The sequence below is a fragment of the Otolemur garnettii genome, unplaced genomic scaffold, assembly GCF_000181295.1.
Source record: "Otolemur garnettii isolate 467f Iridium unplaced genomic scaffold, OtoGar3 scaffold00028, whole genome shotgun sequence".
Lineage (NCBI taxonomy): Eukaryota > Metazoa > Chordata > Mammalia > Primates > Galagidae > Otolemur > Otolemur garnettii.
In genome coordinates, this window is record NW_003852423.1 from 6,987,872 (window position 1) to 7,006,656 (window position 18,785).

General features: G+C 46.1%; 1 protein-coding gene across 1 annotated transcript in view; it reads right to left on the bottom strand.

Moving 5' to 3' along the window:
• Window positions 1-1,683: 1,683 nt before the first annotated feature.
• GSDME (gasdermin E) overlaps window positions 1,684-18,785 on the bottom strand; it is a 43,475-nt gene continuing 26,373 nt past the window's right edge. The window contains exons 5-9 of the mRNA XM_003788605.2: window positions 13,230-13,394; window positions 11,139-11,266; window positions 8,979-9,162; window positions 5,943-6,016; window positions 1,684-2,271 (exon numbers count right to left, since the gene is read on the bottom strand). Of these exons, the coding sequence (XP_003788653.1) occupies window positions 1,987-2,271; window positions 5,943-6,016; window positions 8,979-9,162; window positions 11,139-11,266; window positions 13,230-13,394 (836 nt within the window). The 3' untranslated portion in view covers window positions 1,684-1,986. The remainder of the gene's footprint in view (window positions 2,272-5,942; window positions 6,017-8,978; window positions 9,163-11,138; window positions 11,267-13,229; window positions 13,395-18,785) is intronic.

The following is an 18,785-nucleotide window of genomic DNA, read 5'->3' on the forward strand; positions in this document are numbered from 1 at the left end:
CAGCCTCCTTTTTAATGGCCAATTCTTAAAACACAGTCCAGCATGTTCACTGGCTGGTTTTAGGGCAGTTGTGGAAATAGCCGAATTCCTTAATTGCTATCCCCAATTTTTGTCACTGCTGAGATGGCTCTTTTCCATTTGGAGACTAGTTTTAGTCTTTTTTAATTTAGAGAACAATATGTAAAAATTCTAACAGGAATAGAAGGGTGCTATAACCCTAGCACTCTGGGAGGCTGAGGTGGGAGGATTACTTGAGGCCAGAAGTTTGAGACCAGCCTGAGTAAGAGAGACTCCCATCTCTACCATAAAGAGGAAAATTAACCGGGTTATGTGGCAGATACCTGTAGTCCCAGCTTCTTGGGAGGCTGAGGCAGGAGGATCCCTTGAACACAGGAGTTTGAGGTTGCTGTGAGCTATGATGATACCACTGCACTCTAGCCAGGTGACAGAGTCTCCCAAAAAAGGGTGAAAAATCCCCCTCTGCCTCTTGTCCCACACTGAACTCTACAGTTTTTTGGCTGGGGCTGGGTTTGAACCCACCACCTCCAGCATGTGGGACCAGCGTCCTACTCCTTTGAGCCACAGACGCCACCCCCACACTGAACTCTTTAAATGAGGTTTTTTATACGTAGCAATATGTGTACACATCTTTTTTCATACAGATAGATTCATATTACACATTGTTTGCATTTTTCTTTATACTTATTTCAGAAAACCAGACAAGGCATCTACAGTGCTACTCTTTTAGCACTAGTGACTACTTTCAATTTAGCATGTTCCTTTCTAGTTAGTACATCAGATGGAGGTTCCCCACCCCCCACATAACCATTTCCATAAAATTCTCATTTTTAATAGTGGTGATAAGTTATTTGCTTTATTCTTATTAATGTTCATTAAAATCTGAAAGGAAGACGGAATTAGAAGGATGATGAGGTAAAAAGAGAACAGGTGCTTAGTGGCATGTTCCCTGTCAGTCATTACCACCCTTCATCCAGTGGAGTAACCAATCCTGTCCATGGGATTGGGGGGTGGGGAGAAGCACCAGGGAGACTGTCTAAGCTCTGTATAGTGGAAGGACATCAAAACAATAAAAAGAAAAAGATAGGTAGTTCATGGTCTCCTTGCTAGAATATGTAGCCGTCTACATGTGAAGTACCAGGATGCAGGAACTCAACACATCGTTGCAGATATTGAACGTTCATTACAGCGTGATGCAGTCAAAATGAATAAAGTTAGACCCCCCAAGCCAGACTATTTTTAGTATAATTTTGTTCAGCAGAATATATACAGAGGGTGCCAAAAAAAGTATGTACATTGTAAGAAAGAGAAAAGTTGTAATATGTTTGACTTCTGCAATTACAAGAGATACAAGATAATGTTTTCAGTGTATATAGTCAGCATTACATTTTTTTTTTTTTTTGAGACAGTTTCACTTTGTTTTCCTTGGTAGAGTGCCATGGCATTATAGCTCACAACAACTTCAAACTCTTGGGCTTAAGTGATCCTCTTGCTTCAGCCTCCCAAGTAGCAGGGACTGTAAATGGCCACCCAGCTATTTTTGTAGAGACAGGGTCTCACTCTTGCTCAGGTTGGTCTCGAACCCCTAAGCTCAGGCAATCCACCACCTTGGACAACCAGAGTGCTAGGAGAATATTACAATTTTATACAGGTTTTTTTTTCCTTTCTTAAAAATATGTGTACATTTGGCACCTTCTGTATACACACACTACTGGCATTTATAGTTCATTTCTGAGCAAATTAATATATAGCACTTCCAAAACATAGCCTCTTCTGTGAAGAGAAATTAATTGCTTTCCCACAGCATTCACAATTTAGGTGGGCCCTGCAGAAAAACAGGTCTGAACATCTAAGAATTCTCAGCCCTCAGCTGTTAGGTGCTGGAAGCTAACCTGGGTGTGGCTCACCAGCACAGGACAGCCTCTGGCCTGAAAGAAGCCCCTCACAGTGCAGAAAGTCACTGCTTTGTCAATTCATTTCAGTGGTCAGTTTGTAATTCGCATCTGACCCAAACTCCAAAGCAGTTTCCCCTCTGCCTAGAGCACAGAGTCCATTCAGGGTTATATAAAGAATCAGTGGGAAGACATCAGGGTCCTTCAGGATGACAGCTTTCACTGATGACTGGAGTCTCTCCAGGCTAATGCCAGCTGAGGCAAACAGGCGCTGCGCAATCCCAAACCTTTCCATATCTTTCAGTGGAGCCAAACTTGGGTCTTCAAGATCAGATACTCCATGGTGAGACAAAGCCTGAAGCTGAAATGACACATTTAAACAAATACACTTTAAAATGTTACAGAGAATCCACATTGTAAGACAGTAATGCACTTCTAGGTAATTCTAGAAAAAAAAAAAACTTGTCTTTTAAATTCCCCAAATGGAATAGGAAAACCCTTAACTTTTGACTGCGAATAAGGCAATGCCTGTAAGCATTGCTCATTTTACAAAGAAAAACTTGAAGACATGTTACTGTTCTATTACCTGACACAAGTCTGTAAGCATCATATGCTTTGTTCTCAATGTTTTTCACAGTTGTGCCTGAAATAACTGAAACCAACTTGGGTGAATTATTTTGATTAGTAAGAAACCAAAGACCGTCCACAGCGCACCCTGTATTGTAATGATCGTTGCAGTCACTGCATGTCTCAGTTGGCACTTTTTGTTTCTAAGCGCCATAGTCAAAGGGTTAAGCATATAGCAAGATATATTTGATTCAGGCCAGGACCTGGGGCCTGGTTTTATCCAATTTGCCTCTAGTTCTCTGAATTCCACTCTCTGAACCCTACTAGCTCGAGCTGTTAACTCCAGGAGATTCAAAAGATCAGAATGCACCTTTTTCATACAGAGTATGTCAGTTTATTTTAACAGCAATCTTAGAATTTCTTGTATGTTTATGTCAACCCCTAGTTCATGTAAATACATGAGCGGCACCACAGTTTGTTTAATATGCTTCCTGCCCTAAGAACTTTTGTCCTTACTATTCCTTCTATCTGGGATACCCTTCCTCCAGAGTTCACCATGGGTGTCCAACCTTTTTTTCCTGCCAAATATTGGAAGCAGAGTTGTCTTGGGCCACACTTTAAATATACAAACACCAATGAAAACTGATGACCAATAAAAAGGATCCATGTATACTTTTTGCAATATCCCTTGCCAAACATAAGCAACACAGTTCTGCAATAATCTGCACACAGTCCGTGGGCCACAGGTTGGATGCCCCTGAGTAGACTGTCCTTTCTCATTCAGATGTCAGTTGTTATGCCTTTCATAATCCCTTCCGCTACTCCACATCCCAGCCACTATTACATTATTATCTTGTCCCCACCAACTCACTATATCTGAAATACTTTTTGGCTGCTCACTGTTAACGCTGCTCAGGAGAGCTGTCGTGTTCACTGTTTACCCTGCCTTGAACACAGGTCCTCAGCATTTTGAAGGGACATTGGTTCTTTACACAGGTCACTTTGGATGCTGCTCTGACTGCTCAAAACTTTTGAAATACTTGGTTTGTTTAGGGCTTTGGTCTATGCCTACAGTACTTTTTAAAAAAATATCTTCAGCAATTACAAATTCCCAGTAGATTTAATTTTGAAACAAGCGTTCAAAATCAAATTAATAATGAATGCAAAGAGTAAAATTTAAATATAAAATGAAGTAAGCCTATAAAGTATATGTGAGTTTTAACTGAATCTGGAGTGAATCCAAAAGGATTCAGAAACGCTGGGAGCGCTGGTGACATTACTGAAAGTAACGCGTGGTTTGTGCAGTAACCACAGGCTTAATGTTACCATTTGGCCCCAACTGCGAACTATTGAGTGTGCTTGAGAGGGTGGATTAGGCCTGCTCTTTAAGCATAAGCACCACATCCCGGTGATTTAAGAGTGAGCTCTGCTGGTGCAGGCTGGAGATGGCAACAGCACAGCAGGCTCCACATCCGCACAGCCTGGTGGACAGGGCTGAGCAGTATCCAGCTTCTTTCTGTAAACATCTGCCAACTCCTATCCCACAGGCACTTCTAATAAGTATAAAGTTAAAAGGGCTAACAGCAACCCGAAGGATTGTGAAGTTAGCATTCTCTATTGATCATGCTCCCCCTTTTGCCAGTTCTAGGCAAATGTGTTAGCATCTCTGACACTGTTCTCCCAAAAAACCTTCAGAAGGCCCCTCTCAAAGTTACTCTGGCCACCAGACAAGACAGAGCACGACACAAAATCTGTTACCCTGAGTAAATCCCTTTAAGAAACACAAGATGGGGCAGTGCCAGTGGCTCGAAGGAATAGGGCCCTGGCCCTATATACCAAAGGTGGAAGGTTCAAACCTGGCCCCGGCCAAAAAAAGAAAGAAAAAGAAACACAAGATGCTCACATCCCTTCAGGAGGCAGGAAGCCTTGAGGTCTTAAAAAGAGCTGTTGCAAATCTAACGGGAGGTTAAATGAAGACAACCAGGAAGGTCTTTTAAAGAAAAAGGAGTTCTTTGACTATGTGGAGCACCTGCCAAAAGGCAGACAAATGACCGTGGGTGGGGTGCTGTGCCGAAGCAGACTACCATCCTTCCTGGAACTCGCGGTGTTCTAGTGGCTGCTCTAGAATACCAACAGAGCAGAACTTGGGGGCAACACAAAGACCTGGTCCCACAGCTCATCTGCAAGGAAGATGACAACTTCCAGTCTGCGAGGGGAGGATTTTTTCTTTTATCTGCTTCCTGAGTGCAGTCGATGAGTCCATAAATACTGGAAGGGCTAACTTGGTAAATGCTGAGCACTCGACTGCTGCAAAAGAAGCTGGGCTCTGAAAGCAGAGCTGTTGTCTGCTCATCTCTGCATGCAATTAGAATCATGATATGTATTGTCCCCATAACCAAACTGTGCCACGGAGCTTTACCCCCAGCTGGCCCAGGGCTCATACGCTGGCACATGTTCAAGTAGTTCAGTTTTTGCAGTCAATGTACAAGAACACAAGTTCCTCTGGGCCTGTAGAATCTGCTTTCAGTTGTGAATTACATGTAAGCTGCTCCTTGGAAGGATGCCCTGCTGTGTAGTCTTCTGACGTCTGCTACACAAAGACAAAGGAGCTAACCACTTAGCGTTCACGGAGTAGATGTGTAACAGATGTCAGAGTCCTGTCTAGGCAGTCCACCCCAACACCCACTCCCCACACTTGAGAGCAGAGCTCTGAGATACCATCCTTTGAGCTAACACGGCAGGCCGGCCTTGGCCCTTAGTAATCAGATCTGAATAAGAGCACTGATGCTGTGCTCCTCTGCCCCAGGCTGACCAACATCTACAAAAGCTACATTAGAGAAGCAGCACCGGCTGGGTGGCTTCAGGGCAGCCCCATTGGTGGTTCCTTCTGCTAATGGCCCAATTTGTAATTTAAAAAGGAAAAGCTTAACATTGACTCTCTGGGAGTCAGCTCATGCTCCTCTCATAAGGACATTTCCTGAGGGCACCAGGCTAATAATATTCCTAAAAGACATGAAAGAAGCTATGTCTCCATGAGACAAATCAGTCCTGAATACCCTTCTGGTGAATCTGATGCATAGCTGAATCAAACCAGTCTCAACAGAATTGCCATTGCCAGTAATATGGTGTCAGGCCCTTTTTTTGCAATGTAGCAGCAAGCCTAAATTCTCTGGACTAAATTCTCTCCAAACAATGAGAAAATCATAAGATTTGGAGTGTAAAGACAAGGTTGGAGTCATGGCCCTGCTAACAAGTTCTCTGAACAAAGCCATTCCCTCTGGACCTCAGTCTTCCCCTGGGTGCGGTATGTACAGTGTATACAGGAGGGTTGGTAGCACCTGTGTACCTCTCTTGAAACTACTGTGGATGAGAGAGCCTAGAGGTGTCTTACCAGCTGTTGGGTGTCTATCCCTCATCATTTCCCATTCCAACCCTTCCCAAGCTCCCATCTGGGAGGTTCCTTACCAAGTAGCACAGTGTAGGAATAATCTGAAGTTTACAGCAAGTGCCCAGCAGAGCCACTGTGTTATCTGGCATTTCTGTAGGAGACAAAAATCACAGTCACTGTTCAAGATAAATAAAAGCCCATGGGAGCAGAGCCAGGCCCGGGATGGTATCTAATTTATATTTTAGCACCTTCCCACCAGCCAGGCAGAGGAGGTGCTCAGCAGTTGTCGAATAAGTAAATGAATGGTGCTAAGTAAGCGGCAAAGACCTTTTTGAAAACAGACACAGGAACCTGGTCACCAGCTCTGTGTTTCACCAGGGAATAGTCCTTGACATTCAATTTACTGGTCAGGAAGAACTGCACAGACTCTGGGGAAGGGAATTGGCATGGAAAAGTAGAAAGGCCCAGGAATGTGACTGAAGAGCTGCATCTAAGCCCTTCCCACACTTGGGCTGTGACTTCGGGTAGAGCTCTCTGAGCCTCAGTTTCCTCCTTTTACCATATTTTTACTTTTGCATTTGCTAGATCACTGTGTAAACTATAAGAACCTCTACCTGTGTCACCAATTTGGGAGGAAAAATGCAATGTGGCCTGATCCAGAGTGGCACCACAGAACTCCAGAGGCCAGGAGCACCGACGGCAGAAGGGTAGGGCACAGCCATGCCAGGCTGGGACTGCCCCAGAAAGGCCTCGCCAAACTCCAGGGATGGGAAATCTGGGTCAGTGTTACTCAAAATGGATATTAAGCTCTTCTCAGGATAAAACAGATACAGTCCCTAAAAGGACCCCAGTCCCCAATGGATGCAACCTCTGAGCTGTAAAGAAAAAAAAAAGAGTCACCTGCTGAATCATCTAGCCAAGGGATTGTGAACTGAGTTGATGGCCTCCATGTATCAGCAGCCATATTTGTTAATATAAGGGCAGCATGCTGCTACAGCAGTGACCCAGAGTGCAAAAGGACATGGCTGGGTCCCAAGAAAGGGTAAAGGTGGCCAGGGGTGGGGCAGCCCCACAGACATGATCCTGCTGGAGAACTCTCAGCATTGCATTCAAATGCTGTGCATGCATTTGCCTGCAGAAAAGGTCCGTAGCTTTCAACAAATTCTCCAGTTGACCCTAACCCCAAACCCAGAAGGAAGACAGAAACCACATCTGACCTGTGTACCCGGGCTGAGCCACTGGCACATGCCACCTCCCCACCCTTGCTGCCCTTCCCTCACTTTAGGGGGCAGCTCCTGAGCCCCATGGAACCAACATCCTCATTCCTCACTCTTTGCACTATCCTAGTTCCATGTTGCTCATTTAGCAGCTCACTTCTAGGGGCACAGGACTGAAAGAACAGCACCACCATTTCAGAGCTTCCTGGCTCATTTTACTACTGATTTCCTAGGGGGCCAGGTCTTAATACTTTCTCCTACCTCAGCACCCAGCAGTGCCGAGAATAGTATAAGCTTGTTAAATGTTTCTTGAACTGAAATGGATTGTTCTTATTGCTCTTCCACATACCAATTCCATCTTACAAATGGGATCCAAGGTGTTCAGAGCTTTGGACTTGCATAAGGTTACAAAGTGGTGGAAGAAGCTGTCCAGGAGACAGGTCAGACGTGGTGCTGAAAACAGCTAAAAGCACCATAAAGCCAAAAACTGGCTTGAGGTCCTAAGAAGAGTCCATATTCTATTCTGGCACATTCTCCAGATCCTAAAGAGGAAAGGCTATAGTGACCTAGGAAGAAGTAACCAACTCAGAAGGACCGAGGGAACCAACAAGAGCAGAGCTTGACACCACCCCAGCCTCACCTAAAGGCTTCACTACCTCTGAGCTTCCAGCTCAGAAACGGCATAGAGTTTCTGTGTCAACTCTGAGCAGCTATGTGTGTGCAGGATTGCAGAGAATTTGAGCTGTGTTCAGGCCCAAGGAGAAGGAGACTGTGGCCATCCGCAGCACTAACCCTGTGCTATGCACTTGACATCACTGATCTAGCCTATTGATAAAAAGGCTCCAATAAGTAATGGGGGACATGAAGAAAAGGCCTCTCACAAGTTGGAGAAGGCTGGCCTGGGGATCACCTAGACAGAAAGCCTCTACTCAGGGACCCTCACTAATACCCTGATGTTGACATTGGGAGAGTCTCCAGCAGAGTCCACTGGGCTCTGTCTTTGGTCCTATCCCAGTTAACCAGCCAAAACTTTTATCCATGACTCAGAACAAGACTCATCAGCATGTAGAGTTAGGAGAGGCATTCCTCTGATTAATTCTTTAAAAACTAAAGATTAATATTCTGTGTGGTGCTAGGGAAGAACTCCAAATGTGTCAGAAACTCAGTGCCCTGATATCACCTTGGAGGGAAGTTGTGGGAACTAGGATGCCAGGAACAGAAAGCCCAGCTGCGTCACAGAAGATGATCACCTCCTGATACCTCAGGCCCTACTGCATAGTAGGTTCTGGGAGTGGGTGGGAGGTGACAGGGACTCTTCCGAAGGTCACTGGATGGCCATTCCCTTGGGAAGCCATGGCAGGACCTGTGAGGGAAGCTGTGGAGCTGCTGGGCCAGCCATAGTTCTGCTGCCCAGCCTGGTACACTGGATCACTGGAAGCTCACAGCATCCAGACAGCAACTGTGCCCCAGACAACAACTGTGCTGCAGACAGTGTGAGGAACAACAAGTTTTTGAGAGGAATGGGAGGATCGGTAGGACAGAATCCCTGGGGGAAAACAGTCACCAAATGAAAGCTGCCGCCACTCAGCTCTGCCTGGGCTCGCCTGTGAATTACATTCCAGGAGATGCTTTGCTTGGTGGTGGGGCAAGCTCGTAGGTGATCTTCCATCTGGGAGGCAGGACAGAGCAGGGAACACTCTCAGCAATGGAAAGGGCTCCTTCAAGCTTGAGTCTATGATTTTCCACCAGCCCTCCTTCCCCCTCTTACTGTCCCTGTACCAGGTGGGAGGAACCAAATCTTCCATTATTGTCATTTCTTTGTCCCCAGAAGAACGTATTATATAGGCAAAGCCATTTCAAAGTGACAGCAACCATTTCTTTTCTTTCTTTCCATACCTGCCAGAGCGCTGACCAGGAAGTAGGCCGTTGCAAAGAGCCACTGGTTGCTGACTGCATCCTTAGGACCCTCCACACTGCACCCCACCAGCCTCAGGAAGGCTGTGAGTTCCTGCTTTTGAGGGAGCTTCAGCTTCCCCAGCACTTCCAGGGGTGATGAGAGACCTCTGACCACGTCCTCACACTGTGGGCAGGGGAGAAAAAAGGCAGTTGGCGTGGAGCTAAAGACCTAGTGGGGCCACCCCAGGCCTCTGTCCCAGGGCACACATGCCAACCCGGCCTTTCACCTTCTCCCAAGAGAAGGAGGATGTCAAACTCTTTTCCATTAGGAAATTACTAATCTACAGGGTTAAATTTCCTCCCAAGGAGAGATTTGGCCAAGTACTATGCTTTCACAGGGCAGAGGGGGTAGGGGAAACTGGTGGGTAGAACCTTCCAGACCAGGATATGGTCAGGTTGTGCCATGGACCAGAAACAGGTGGTTACATGCAGAACTGAAGAGGGACTTTAAAAGCACCATTGCGTGGTGGTTCTGAAGCCTTAAGCTGGGCTCCAGCCCCCAGCTAGTTCTGGGCAGTTCTATCCATCATCCAGGGCCTGCTATGAGGTGGGTGGCCCTGCTAGGCAAGCCAGTTCTGCTCCATCCGTGGTCTCTGAATCCAGGTCCACTCACGGGAAAGCCTGCCCCCACCCACAGCTTGCTTCTCCAGCATCCAACCCGGCAGCTGAGGCTTTCTCCACAGGGTGCTGGCCTGACATTTTCCTCTTAAAAGAAGTTATTTTAGGAAGTAAAAGTCAACAAGCTTTTTGAAACATTTGTATTCTCCCTGGGGCTAAGCTCTGCATCCTCCAGACTGCAAAGGGGTCCTGGGCTGTTGGGACAATTCAACGATTTCAGTTTCCATCTCTGCTAACTGTACTCTTTTGCCACGTATAATTTTTAGAGGGAAACATAATGAATGCTTCCCTAGAGACCATAGAACATGAAGTCAGAGTTATTCAAATTCCCTTTATAACAGAAAGACAGGAAAATAAAACACAAAACTATAATAAAATTCGGGTCTATAAAGCTTCAGCCTTCTGAAGTGAAGGAGAACATGGGAGCTGGGATGATAGATGGTCCACAGCTGGTGTGTCCCTCACCATTGGCATGACTCAGAGTTAAAGAATTTAGTCTAAGAAATCTTTCTCCTGTTACCAGAAAAATGCAAAGGCCTGTTTCTGTCCCTGGTCTAAATGGGACAGTTGACTTGTTGGACTCTGACATGCAACCCCAGCAGAGTGGGCTGAATAGCGGCCCCCCGAAATATATGTCCACTTGGGAGCTCAGAATGTGACCTTTGTCTTTGTAGAATAAAAATCTCGAGGTGAGATCATCCTGGATTGGGGTGGGCCCTAATTCACTGACAGTGTCCTTTTTTTTTTTTTTTTTTTGAGACAGAGCCTCAAGCTGTCACCCCGGGTAGAGTGCTGTGGCATCACAGCTCACAGCAACCTCCAACTCCTGGGCTCAAGCAATTCTCCTGCCTCTGCCTCTCAAGTCACTGGGACTACAGGTGCCTGCCACAATGCCCGGCTATTTTTTGGTTGCAGCTGTCATTATTGTTTGGCGGGCTGGGCTGGATTCAAACCTGCCAGCTCAGGTGTATATGGCTGGCACCTTAGCCACTTGAGCCACAGGCACCAAGCCAAGTGACAGTGTCCTTTTTAAGAGGCAGTAAAAGGACAATAACATGAAGACAGCAAACTGGAGTGAGGCTGCCACAAGCCACGGGCCACCAGGAGGCAGCCAGGCAGGACTTGCCCCCAGAGCAAGGAGGGAGGCAGCCTGGCCCTGCCAGCACCCTGATTTCAGACTGCTGCTTCCAGGATGGTGAGAGAATACATTTCTGCTGTTTCAAGCCCCAGGTTTGTGGTAATTTGTTGACGCAGGCCTAGGAAACGAATATATCCCTCGATTCCTCATGCCGGTGTCCTGCCTGCAGTTTGAAAACTAAGGACCTGAGAGAAAGAAAGAGACGAGAGGAGCTTCAGGCATAAAAGGAGGACGGGAAACCGGGAACACAATTCTCTTCTGACTCAAAGCCTGAGAGGTCCAACCTGTGGACATTTCCAGAAAACTCAGGTGAAAATACTACTGCCTTCAGTTTCTGGCCTTACCACTTGTTCCAGGACCACGAGTAATTCATCATCAAACAGGACTTCCTGGAGGGCGTTGTTCAGCGCCATCTGCTGCAACTCTGGCAGTTCCACAAAGGGGCGAAAATTCGTCTTCAAGAGCTGGGTCGCTGTAAAACACAGCACACGCGTGTCATGACCGCTGTACGTGTCTCACGGCATGGGACAGCAGCCCCTGTTTTTTATAGCTCACTGTCGATTCTTTCATAGACATTTCCAGCTGCAGAGTCAGTCATGGAACTTGACATCAAGTTAAACACAACCCTGCATATTTTTCAATAACCTCCGGAAGGAAAGGAGGGAGGGAAGAGAGAGAAAGAGAGAAGGAAGGAAGCCGGGTTTTATATTCCAGGCTTCAGGCTTCTCTGATGACTCACTAAACATTAATTAAGGCTAATCAGTTATTTTCTGGAAAAGTCATTTAGATTCCTCTTTAGCATGATTTCTGTAGAAGTAAATTCTCAAGGCTGAATTACTAAACAGAAGTCAGTACTTTTACAGTGCTTCGGAGCCAAACAAATTCTAAAATGTGTTATTTTTCATGTCATTTCTTGTAATACAATGCAGATATTGTATCTTTCAATATGTAATGCAATGCACATTTTTCAAAAGGGCTGGTACCCTATTTTCATGGCAAACATAGGCGCTCCCCTTTTCTATCCATTCCCTCTTCACAAGTCCTCACGCTGAGCACCGAGGTCCATCGGTCTGCGTCACTCACATCCTCTGCAGGAGGCTCAGTAGCCCTCCCCTTGTAATCCTTTTTTCTTTCTTTCTTAAGATAGATTACAGATGTGATGAAGCAATGCTTTCCTCTTTTCATCTGCAAGGATGCACACCAATGTATACATGCACTACCTGTGTTGATGGAAAATTCCAGCAAACACTTGTAGAAAGCCCCGTAGAGAGGAACACGTAGCATCTGTAAGCAACATACTCAAAATTCCCCTATAAACACACCTGGGTCTTTGCGAGCCCGAGCTTGAAGAGAAGAGCTAGGCGGGTTGGTATAGGGCACAAAAGGTAGGCCCCTACCCTACCACTGCCTGGCACACGTGGCTCCCTGCCGGCAAGGACAACACGACGAAGGACATGGCTGTGGGAAAGGGCACAACCAGAGAGCTGGAGCCGTCACCACCTTTCCACTTCCCTGTGGGTAGCTGCCAGGGGGCCACTGTGCTGTGGTTCTAACCCACAATGACATCCTTTAAGTGGCAGCTGAAAATCAGACCCAATTATCTATCTCAAGGAGCCAGGATGGGAAAGCCTTAACTTAAGACTGGGCCTTGCTGTCATTGCCTTCCAACACTGACATTTTGCTACAGAAGCAAAGGCATCCTCTGGTTAGAGACTCATCAAAGCTGGGGAGTCTTCCTTTTTCACCCTCCAAGCCAGCGCATACTCTGGGCTGTTCCCTATTCTTACTAAGCTTTTACCCCAATTATTTGTTCCTCCTCTTCCTTATCTCCTCCTTCTCCTATACTCTGTACCCCCAGACCCCAACAAAAAGAAGTCATCTTTTTAAAACACAACACGCTGTGGGGAGCAAAAGGAATTGCTGCGGGCACATCACAGTCCCTGCCCCTCTTTCTCCTTGGCCCCCTCAGCCCATGCCTGCGGATAAAGAGACTCCAAGAGAGCATTTTGCAAGGCTGACAAAACGTTACTTGTCTTGGCAATGAAGTCTGGAACATAATGAAACAGATGCAAAACTTGGGTCCTCCATCCTTGCTGCTGACTAGCTATTCTTAGTAGTTGGCAGGGCCTCTGTGGTTTCAAGGAAAGAAAAATGCCAGGACCCTGGTAGCTTCCCTCCTCAGTCTCTAGCTCTGCCCCACATAGGGTCCTCCTGCCCACCCTTCCTCAAAACATGACACCGAAGGCTCAGGGCTTCCTGAGATCCAATCACAGTCAATCTGGCTGAGGGGACTGGGACTTGGCAGCTCCATCCTCTCTCTTCTCAAATATTTGTGAGTCATTGAGGAGTCACTGATCCTGAAAGCCACATCACTTCTTGGGATACAGGGCTCAACTGGCCCTCCAATGCCCACACCCTTGCCCTGCAGGCCATACCTTCTTTTAAAACACTTAATGGCATGTCCCGGGAAGACATCCCATGCCCGGCATCTGGCATGTCCACAAATGCAAACTCTTGAAAAACGTAGGGATCCAGGTAGACAGAGTCAATTCTCCTTTCATGCTCGAAGCCACCATTCTTCCCTCGGAGGAGGCAAAATTCTGCAGTGCAGGGAAAAAGGACAAGCCATGCACAGGGTCAGCCTGGCCTTGTAGGCACATCTTACCTAACTTGGGTAGATACAGATGACAATTCCACCCTCTTCCCTACAAAACCTAATTCCTACATACATTATGCTGCTTGGCCAAAAACCACCCACTTTCTACAAACGCAGAAGTGGTTGTTCTTAACATAAAGGTCTCCAGTATACTCTCTGAACGGGCAGGATGCAATCTTTAAGACACTGGAAATATGTTCTTAGCCTAATTTGCACAAACCAAATCTAAACAAATAAATGAAACCTGCCATCTATAAAACAACTGAGGAAACGTGCACATGAATAAATATTAAAAAATTATTGTCACTATCCATAGGTGTACAAGTAGTTACATGGTTTTGTTTTTAAGGAGTATTAACTTTATTAATAGAAAAATATATGGCTCTCTAGGAGGCTGAGGCAGGTAGATTGCTTGAGCTCAGGAGTTCAAGACCAGCCTGAGAAAAAACAAGACCTTATCTGTACTAAAAAATAGAAAGAAAAAAAAAAAACTAGCCGGGCATCAGGGCAACTGCCTGTAGTCCCAGCTACTTGGGAGGCTGAGGCAAAAGAATTGCTACCACTTGAGCCCAGGAGTTTGAGGTTGCTGTGAGCTATGATGCCACAGCTCTCTACCCAAGGTGTAAGACTCCTGAGTTAAGACTCTGTCTATAAAAAAAAAGAACTACTGAGTTCTGCAATTGTATGAATGAACGTCACAAACGATGTTAAATGAAAAAAGCCAAACACAAAAGAATACATTCCATATAAAGCTATTGATATGAGGGCAAAACTAGTTTTTAAAGAGCCTTATCATTTAAAGGTATTGAAATATCTATAGGTGAAACAACATAATGCCTAATATTTGCTTTAAAATTATCCAGGAGGAGGAGGAGCAGGAGAAGCAATAGATAGATGAGACAGGAATTGCCCCAGCTGGATGTTCACTTCACGGGGGCTTCACTGTATTCTTCTGTATTCTTCTCTCTACTTTTGAACATGCATGAAAATTTCCAAAATGAAAAGTTTTCAAACAAAAAAAACACATGTTTCCTCAAACACTTCCATATTTGAGAACCCAGCTAAGGAACCTGAGTGGGTAAATATGTGACAATTACTATGTCCTTGCTAAGCAGAGACAGTACATGCATGCCAGAATTAGAGTTCTCTATGCTTCTACTTAATAATTGGCATAAGTAAGCAAAAGCTACAGAATAAAAAGTGGGCCTGTATTTACATGAAATGTGGGAGACATGGATATTAGTACATATTTTCATTTGCCTGTGGGCACTAATGATGCTCATAAAGGTGGAATGCTTGTCTAAAGGCAAGTGAAACAATCCTGGTTCACTCAACTGACCCACGCTCACAGAGTAGCCAGGGTGCCCCAGATCCTCCACCCTTTGCACTTACCCACTACAGCAGCTAAATGCAAACCAGCACCTGGGTAATGACTTTGCTCCCTGAGGACAGGGGCCAAGACCACTCACACAGCCTCACATCCTGCCATAAGCCCTATCAGGCCACGCAAATAATGTGGAGCCGACCGGCATTATGGGAGTCCACATCCCGAACACTGTTACCTTTACCCACGCACACCCCCTCCGAACAGGTGCTGCCAGTTCCCCCTTCCTTTGTTATTCATCCATCCCTTTCATCCAGCAAATGTTCGGGGACCCTGCTCTATGCCAGGCCCTGCACTGGCAGCCATACACACAGAAGGATGCAACCAGGCCTGGATGGTAAGGGTGGTAAGTGAGAGTGGGGGAGGGAAGAAAGCTCTCCTACCCATCCCAGGTTCATGGCCAATACCCTCCTAACAAAGGCAGGGTACCAAGAGAAAAGCACACACATTTACTTGATATTAGTTTTATGGGACATGGCAGCCTTCATAAGGAAATTAAGACCTTAAGAAACAGTTAAAGCTGAGAATTATGCTAGATTTGATGGAGAGCGATGGAAAAATATGATGGGCCAGAGAATATGATAGGGTAGTGGTCGCCCCTGCCTGTTTGTGCAGGTTCCTCTGTGTCTTTGAGGTAAGGCTGCTCCCTTCCTCCCCAGACAAGGAGGGTACCTTCCACATGAGGCTGTGTGACCTCCTCAGGGGACAGGGTGAGGGGAAGGTCACAGTGGCTTTCTACTTCAGCAGTTTGCCCAAATTCCTTCACTAAAAATATTGCAGGGTCACCCAGGAATGGATTAACAAGCTGTGGCATATGTACACCATGGAATATTATTCAGCCATTAAAAAAGATGGAGACTTTACATCTTTTGTATTAACCTGGTTGGAAGTGGAACACATTATTCTTAGTAAAGCATCACAAGAATGGAGAAGCAAGAATTCCACATACTCAATTCTGATGTGAGGACAATTAGTGACCTAGTACAGGGTGGGAGGTGAGGGAAGGGAAGAGCAGAGAGAGGGAAGAAGGGAGAGGGGTGGGGGGATCACGGTAGGGTGTGTGACACACCTTTTGAGGGTGGGACACAATTATAAGAGGGACTTTACCTAACAAATGCAATCATTGTAAACTGCTTCTCTGTACCCTTAGTGAATCCCAACAATAAAAAAAAAAAAGAAAGGAAAAAAAATGTGAGATAAGAAAAAAAAAAATATTGTGGGTCATGTGTCCTGAATCCCATCACAGAGAAAAGAACCAGAAGAGAACTCTTGAGGAAAGCAGCATCTTAGTAGCCTCCTACTGGTTCGGTAGGGCCAGGCAAAGAGGCAGAGCCTCTTGGGAAGGGTGGGAAACTCCGGCTCTCACCCACAGGTAGCCAGCTGAAGGCTTATTAGGAATGAACAGTGGAAATGGCTAGGTGGACAACAAAAGTGCAAGGCTAAAGTTCACGCTCTCAGAAGGATGGTTCTGCTTGGCCATGAGCATCTCCAGAGAAGGGCGCTATTAGCAAAGGAAGGGGTCACACCGTAGCTGGTGTGTCAGTGACACAGGGGGCGTTGGCCTCCTCTCAATGTCTCAGCAGACAACCTGGCTCCCTGTCAAATGCCATCCCACCCGGGAGGTGGGAGGAGAGAGCAGGCAGCTGCTCAAGGCCCCTCCAGCCCCTGCAGGTTTACGTTCATGAGCCCCTATCAGAACATTCTGTGGCAAGAGGGACAGAAAACAGATGAGCAAAAAAAAAAAAAAAAAAAAAGGAAGAAACAGCAGAACTAGTTTAAAATCAGGCAGTCGGTCACCCCAAACAGAGGAGCAACTAGCAAGCCACACAGCTGCCTCCCGGGCTAGGGAGCGCTACCAGCAAAAGGAGGTTCAAGATGTCCCGAGAGCACCTCTTCTCAGCAGTACAAAGAGGACTTTATTTTCAAAGAGGAAAGAAGCAGCAAAGACAAAAGGCTTGAAATTGAAATGCAAACGTCACAGGATGCCAGGTGAGGCTGTGTGTCTAAAAAAGAAGGCCCCAAGGGAGCAACAGGCCACCCCAACAGGGCTGGGTGGGGGCCAGGGTCCAGTCACCTCCTGGGACAAACTGCATGAAGTGACAGCCCAGGACTAGCTAGGACCCCCACCACTGAAGGGTCCTCAGAGTGTTCATTGGCATTCTGGGGCGTAGGCCAAGATTTCAGAACGCCTTTTAAAGTAACACTACTCACACTAGCTAAGATACAGAAATAAGGTAAGTGCCCATTGACAGATGACTAACTAGATAAAGAAAATGTGACATATATGCACAATGGAATACCGCTTGGCCATTGAAGAGAGAAGTCCTGCCATTGGTGACAGCACAGTCAGGACACGGGGCAAAGTGGAATAAGCCAGACGCAAAAGAGCAAGTCCTATAGGATGTCACCTACATGCAGAATCTAAACGAGTCACATTCAGAGTAACAGAGAATACTACTTGTTACCATTAAGGTGGGAGGGAGGTGTGTAGACAACAAGAAGATGGTTGGTCAAAGGGTAAAAACATTGTTATAATAGGCCCGGCGACGTGGCTCATGCCTGTAATCCCAGCACTCTGGCAGGCCCAGGCAGATGGATTGCCTGAGTTCACAGGTTGGAGACGAGTCTGAGCGAGAGTGAGACGTTGTCTCTAAAAGTACCTGGGCGTTTATAGTCCCAGCTGCTTGAAAGGATGAGGCAAGAGAATCAATCGCTTGAATCCACGATTTGGAGGTTGCAGTGAGCTATATGGCCACAGCACTCTACTGAGGGCAACAAAGTGAAACTCTGTCTCAAAAAAAAAAAAAAAGTGTTGCTACAAGATGCAGGGGTCCTAGCCCTGGGCTATCACTCCATGCAATTTGTCCCAGTTCTAGGGATCTGATGTATAATACTGTACATATACTTGAGTTGTTTTTTTTTTTTTTGAGACCGTATCTCACTCTGTTGCCCAGGCTATAGTGCAGTGGTGTCATCACAGCTCACTGCAACCTCACATTCCTGGGCTGATGTGATCCTCAACATTCCAAGAAGCTGGGACTACAGGTGTATGCCACCAGGTCCAGCTAATTTAAAGAAAATGTATAGAGATGGGGTCTTGCTGTGTTGCTCAAAGGTGTCCCAAACTACTGGCCCCAAGCAATCCTCTTGCCTTATCCTCCTACACTGCTGGCACTACAGGTGTGAACTACCACACTGAGCCTGTATACTTGGGATTTGCTAAGAACGTAGAGCTTAAGTATCCTCACACCACGTGCAAGCACACACAAATGTTAACTACGTAAGGTGAAGGAAATGTTAATTAGCTTGATTGTGGCAATCACTTCACAATGTATCTAAAATCTTCAGGTTGTAACCGTGAATATAGATAATTTGCATATGTCGACCATACCTCAATAAGGCTGACTGAAAAAGTGACACATTGACCACTGATGACCAATTAAGGCTGGACAGGACAAGTGAGGCATAAATATCAGGAACCACATAAGTGCAGATATCCTGGTAACAGAAACTAGAGGGTCATCTTCATATCTTTCAAAGAGAAAGAATAAAATAATAATAACCAAAGGGTCTGGTCCAGGATGCCACAAATGGAAAACTAAAGGACGTAGGTCTCCATTCCTGGTGTTCTTGGTATTTCTGGCTCACTGACCTACCATCTCCAGACCAATCTCTTAAAACTGACGCCTTCTTTTTATGTCACATCAAATAAGTCAGTTCACCTCCTGGAAACACTAAGCGGCTTCATCCACCAAATGAGAGTGAGAGGCGGGGTGCCCTGCTGCTCCTCCTAACCACCCTCTAACACTCTAGCTCTTCAGGAGTGTCACACGAGCATCTTGTTTAAGTCGTGTGGGCTTGGTGAGCGTGAAAGCTGTCTGGGGAAGATCTCCTCCTCTTTACCAAGTGCGGGGAGCTGTCTGGGGAAGACCTCCTCCTCTTGACCAAGTG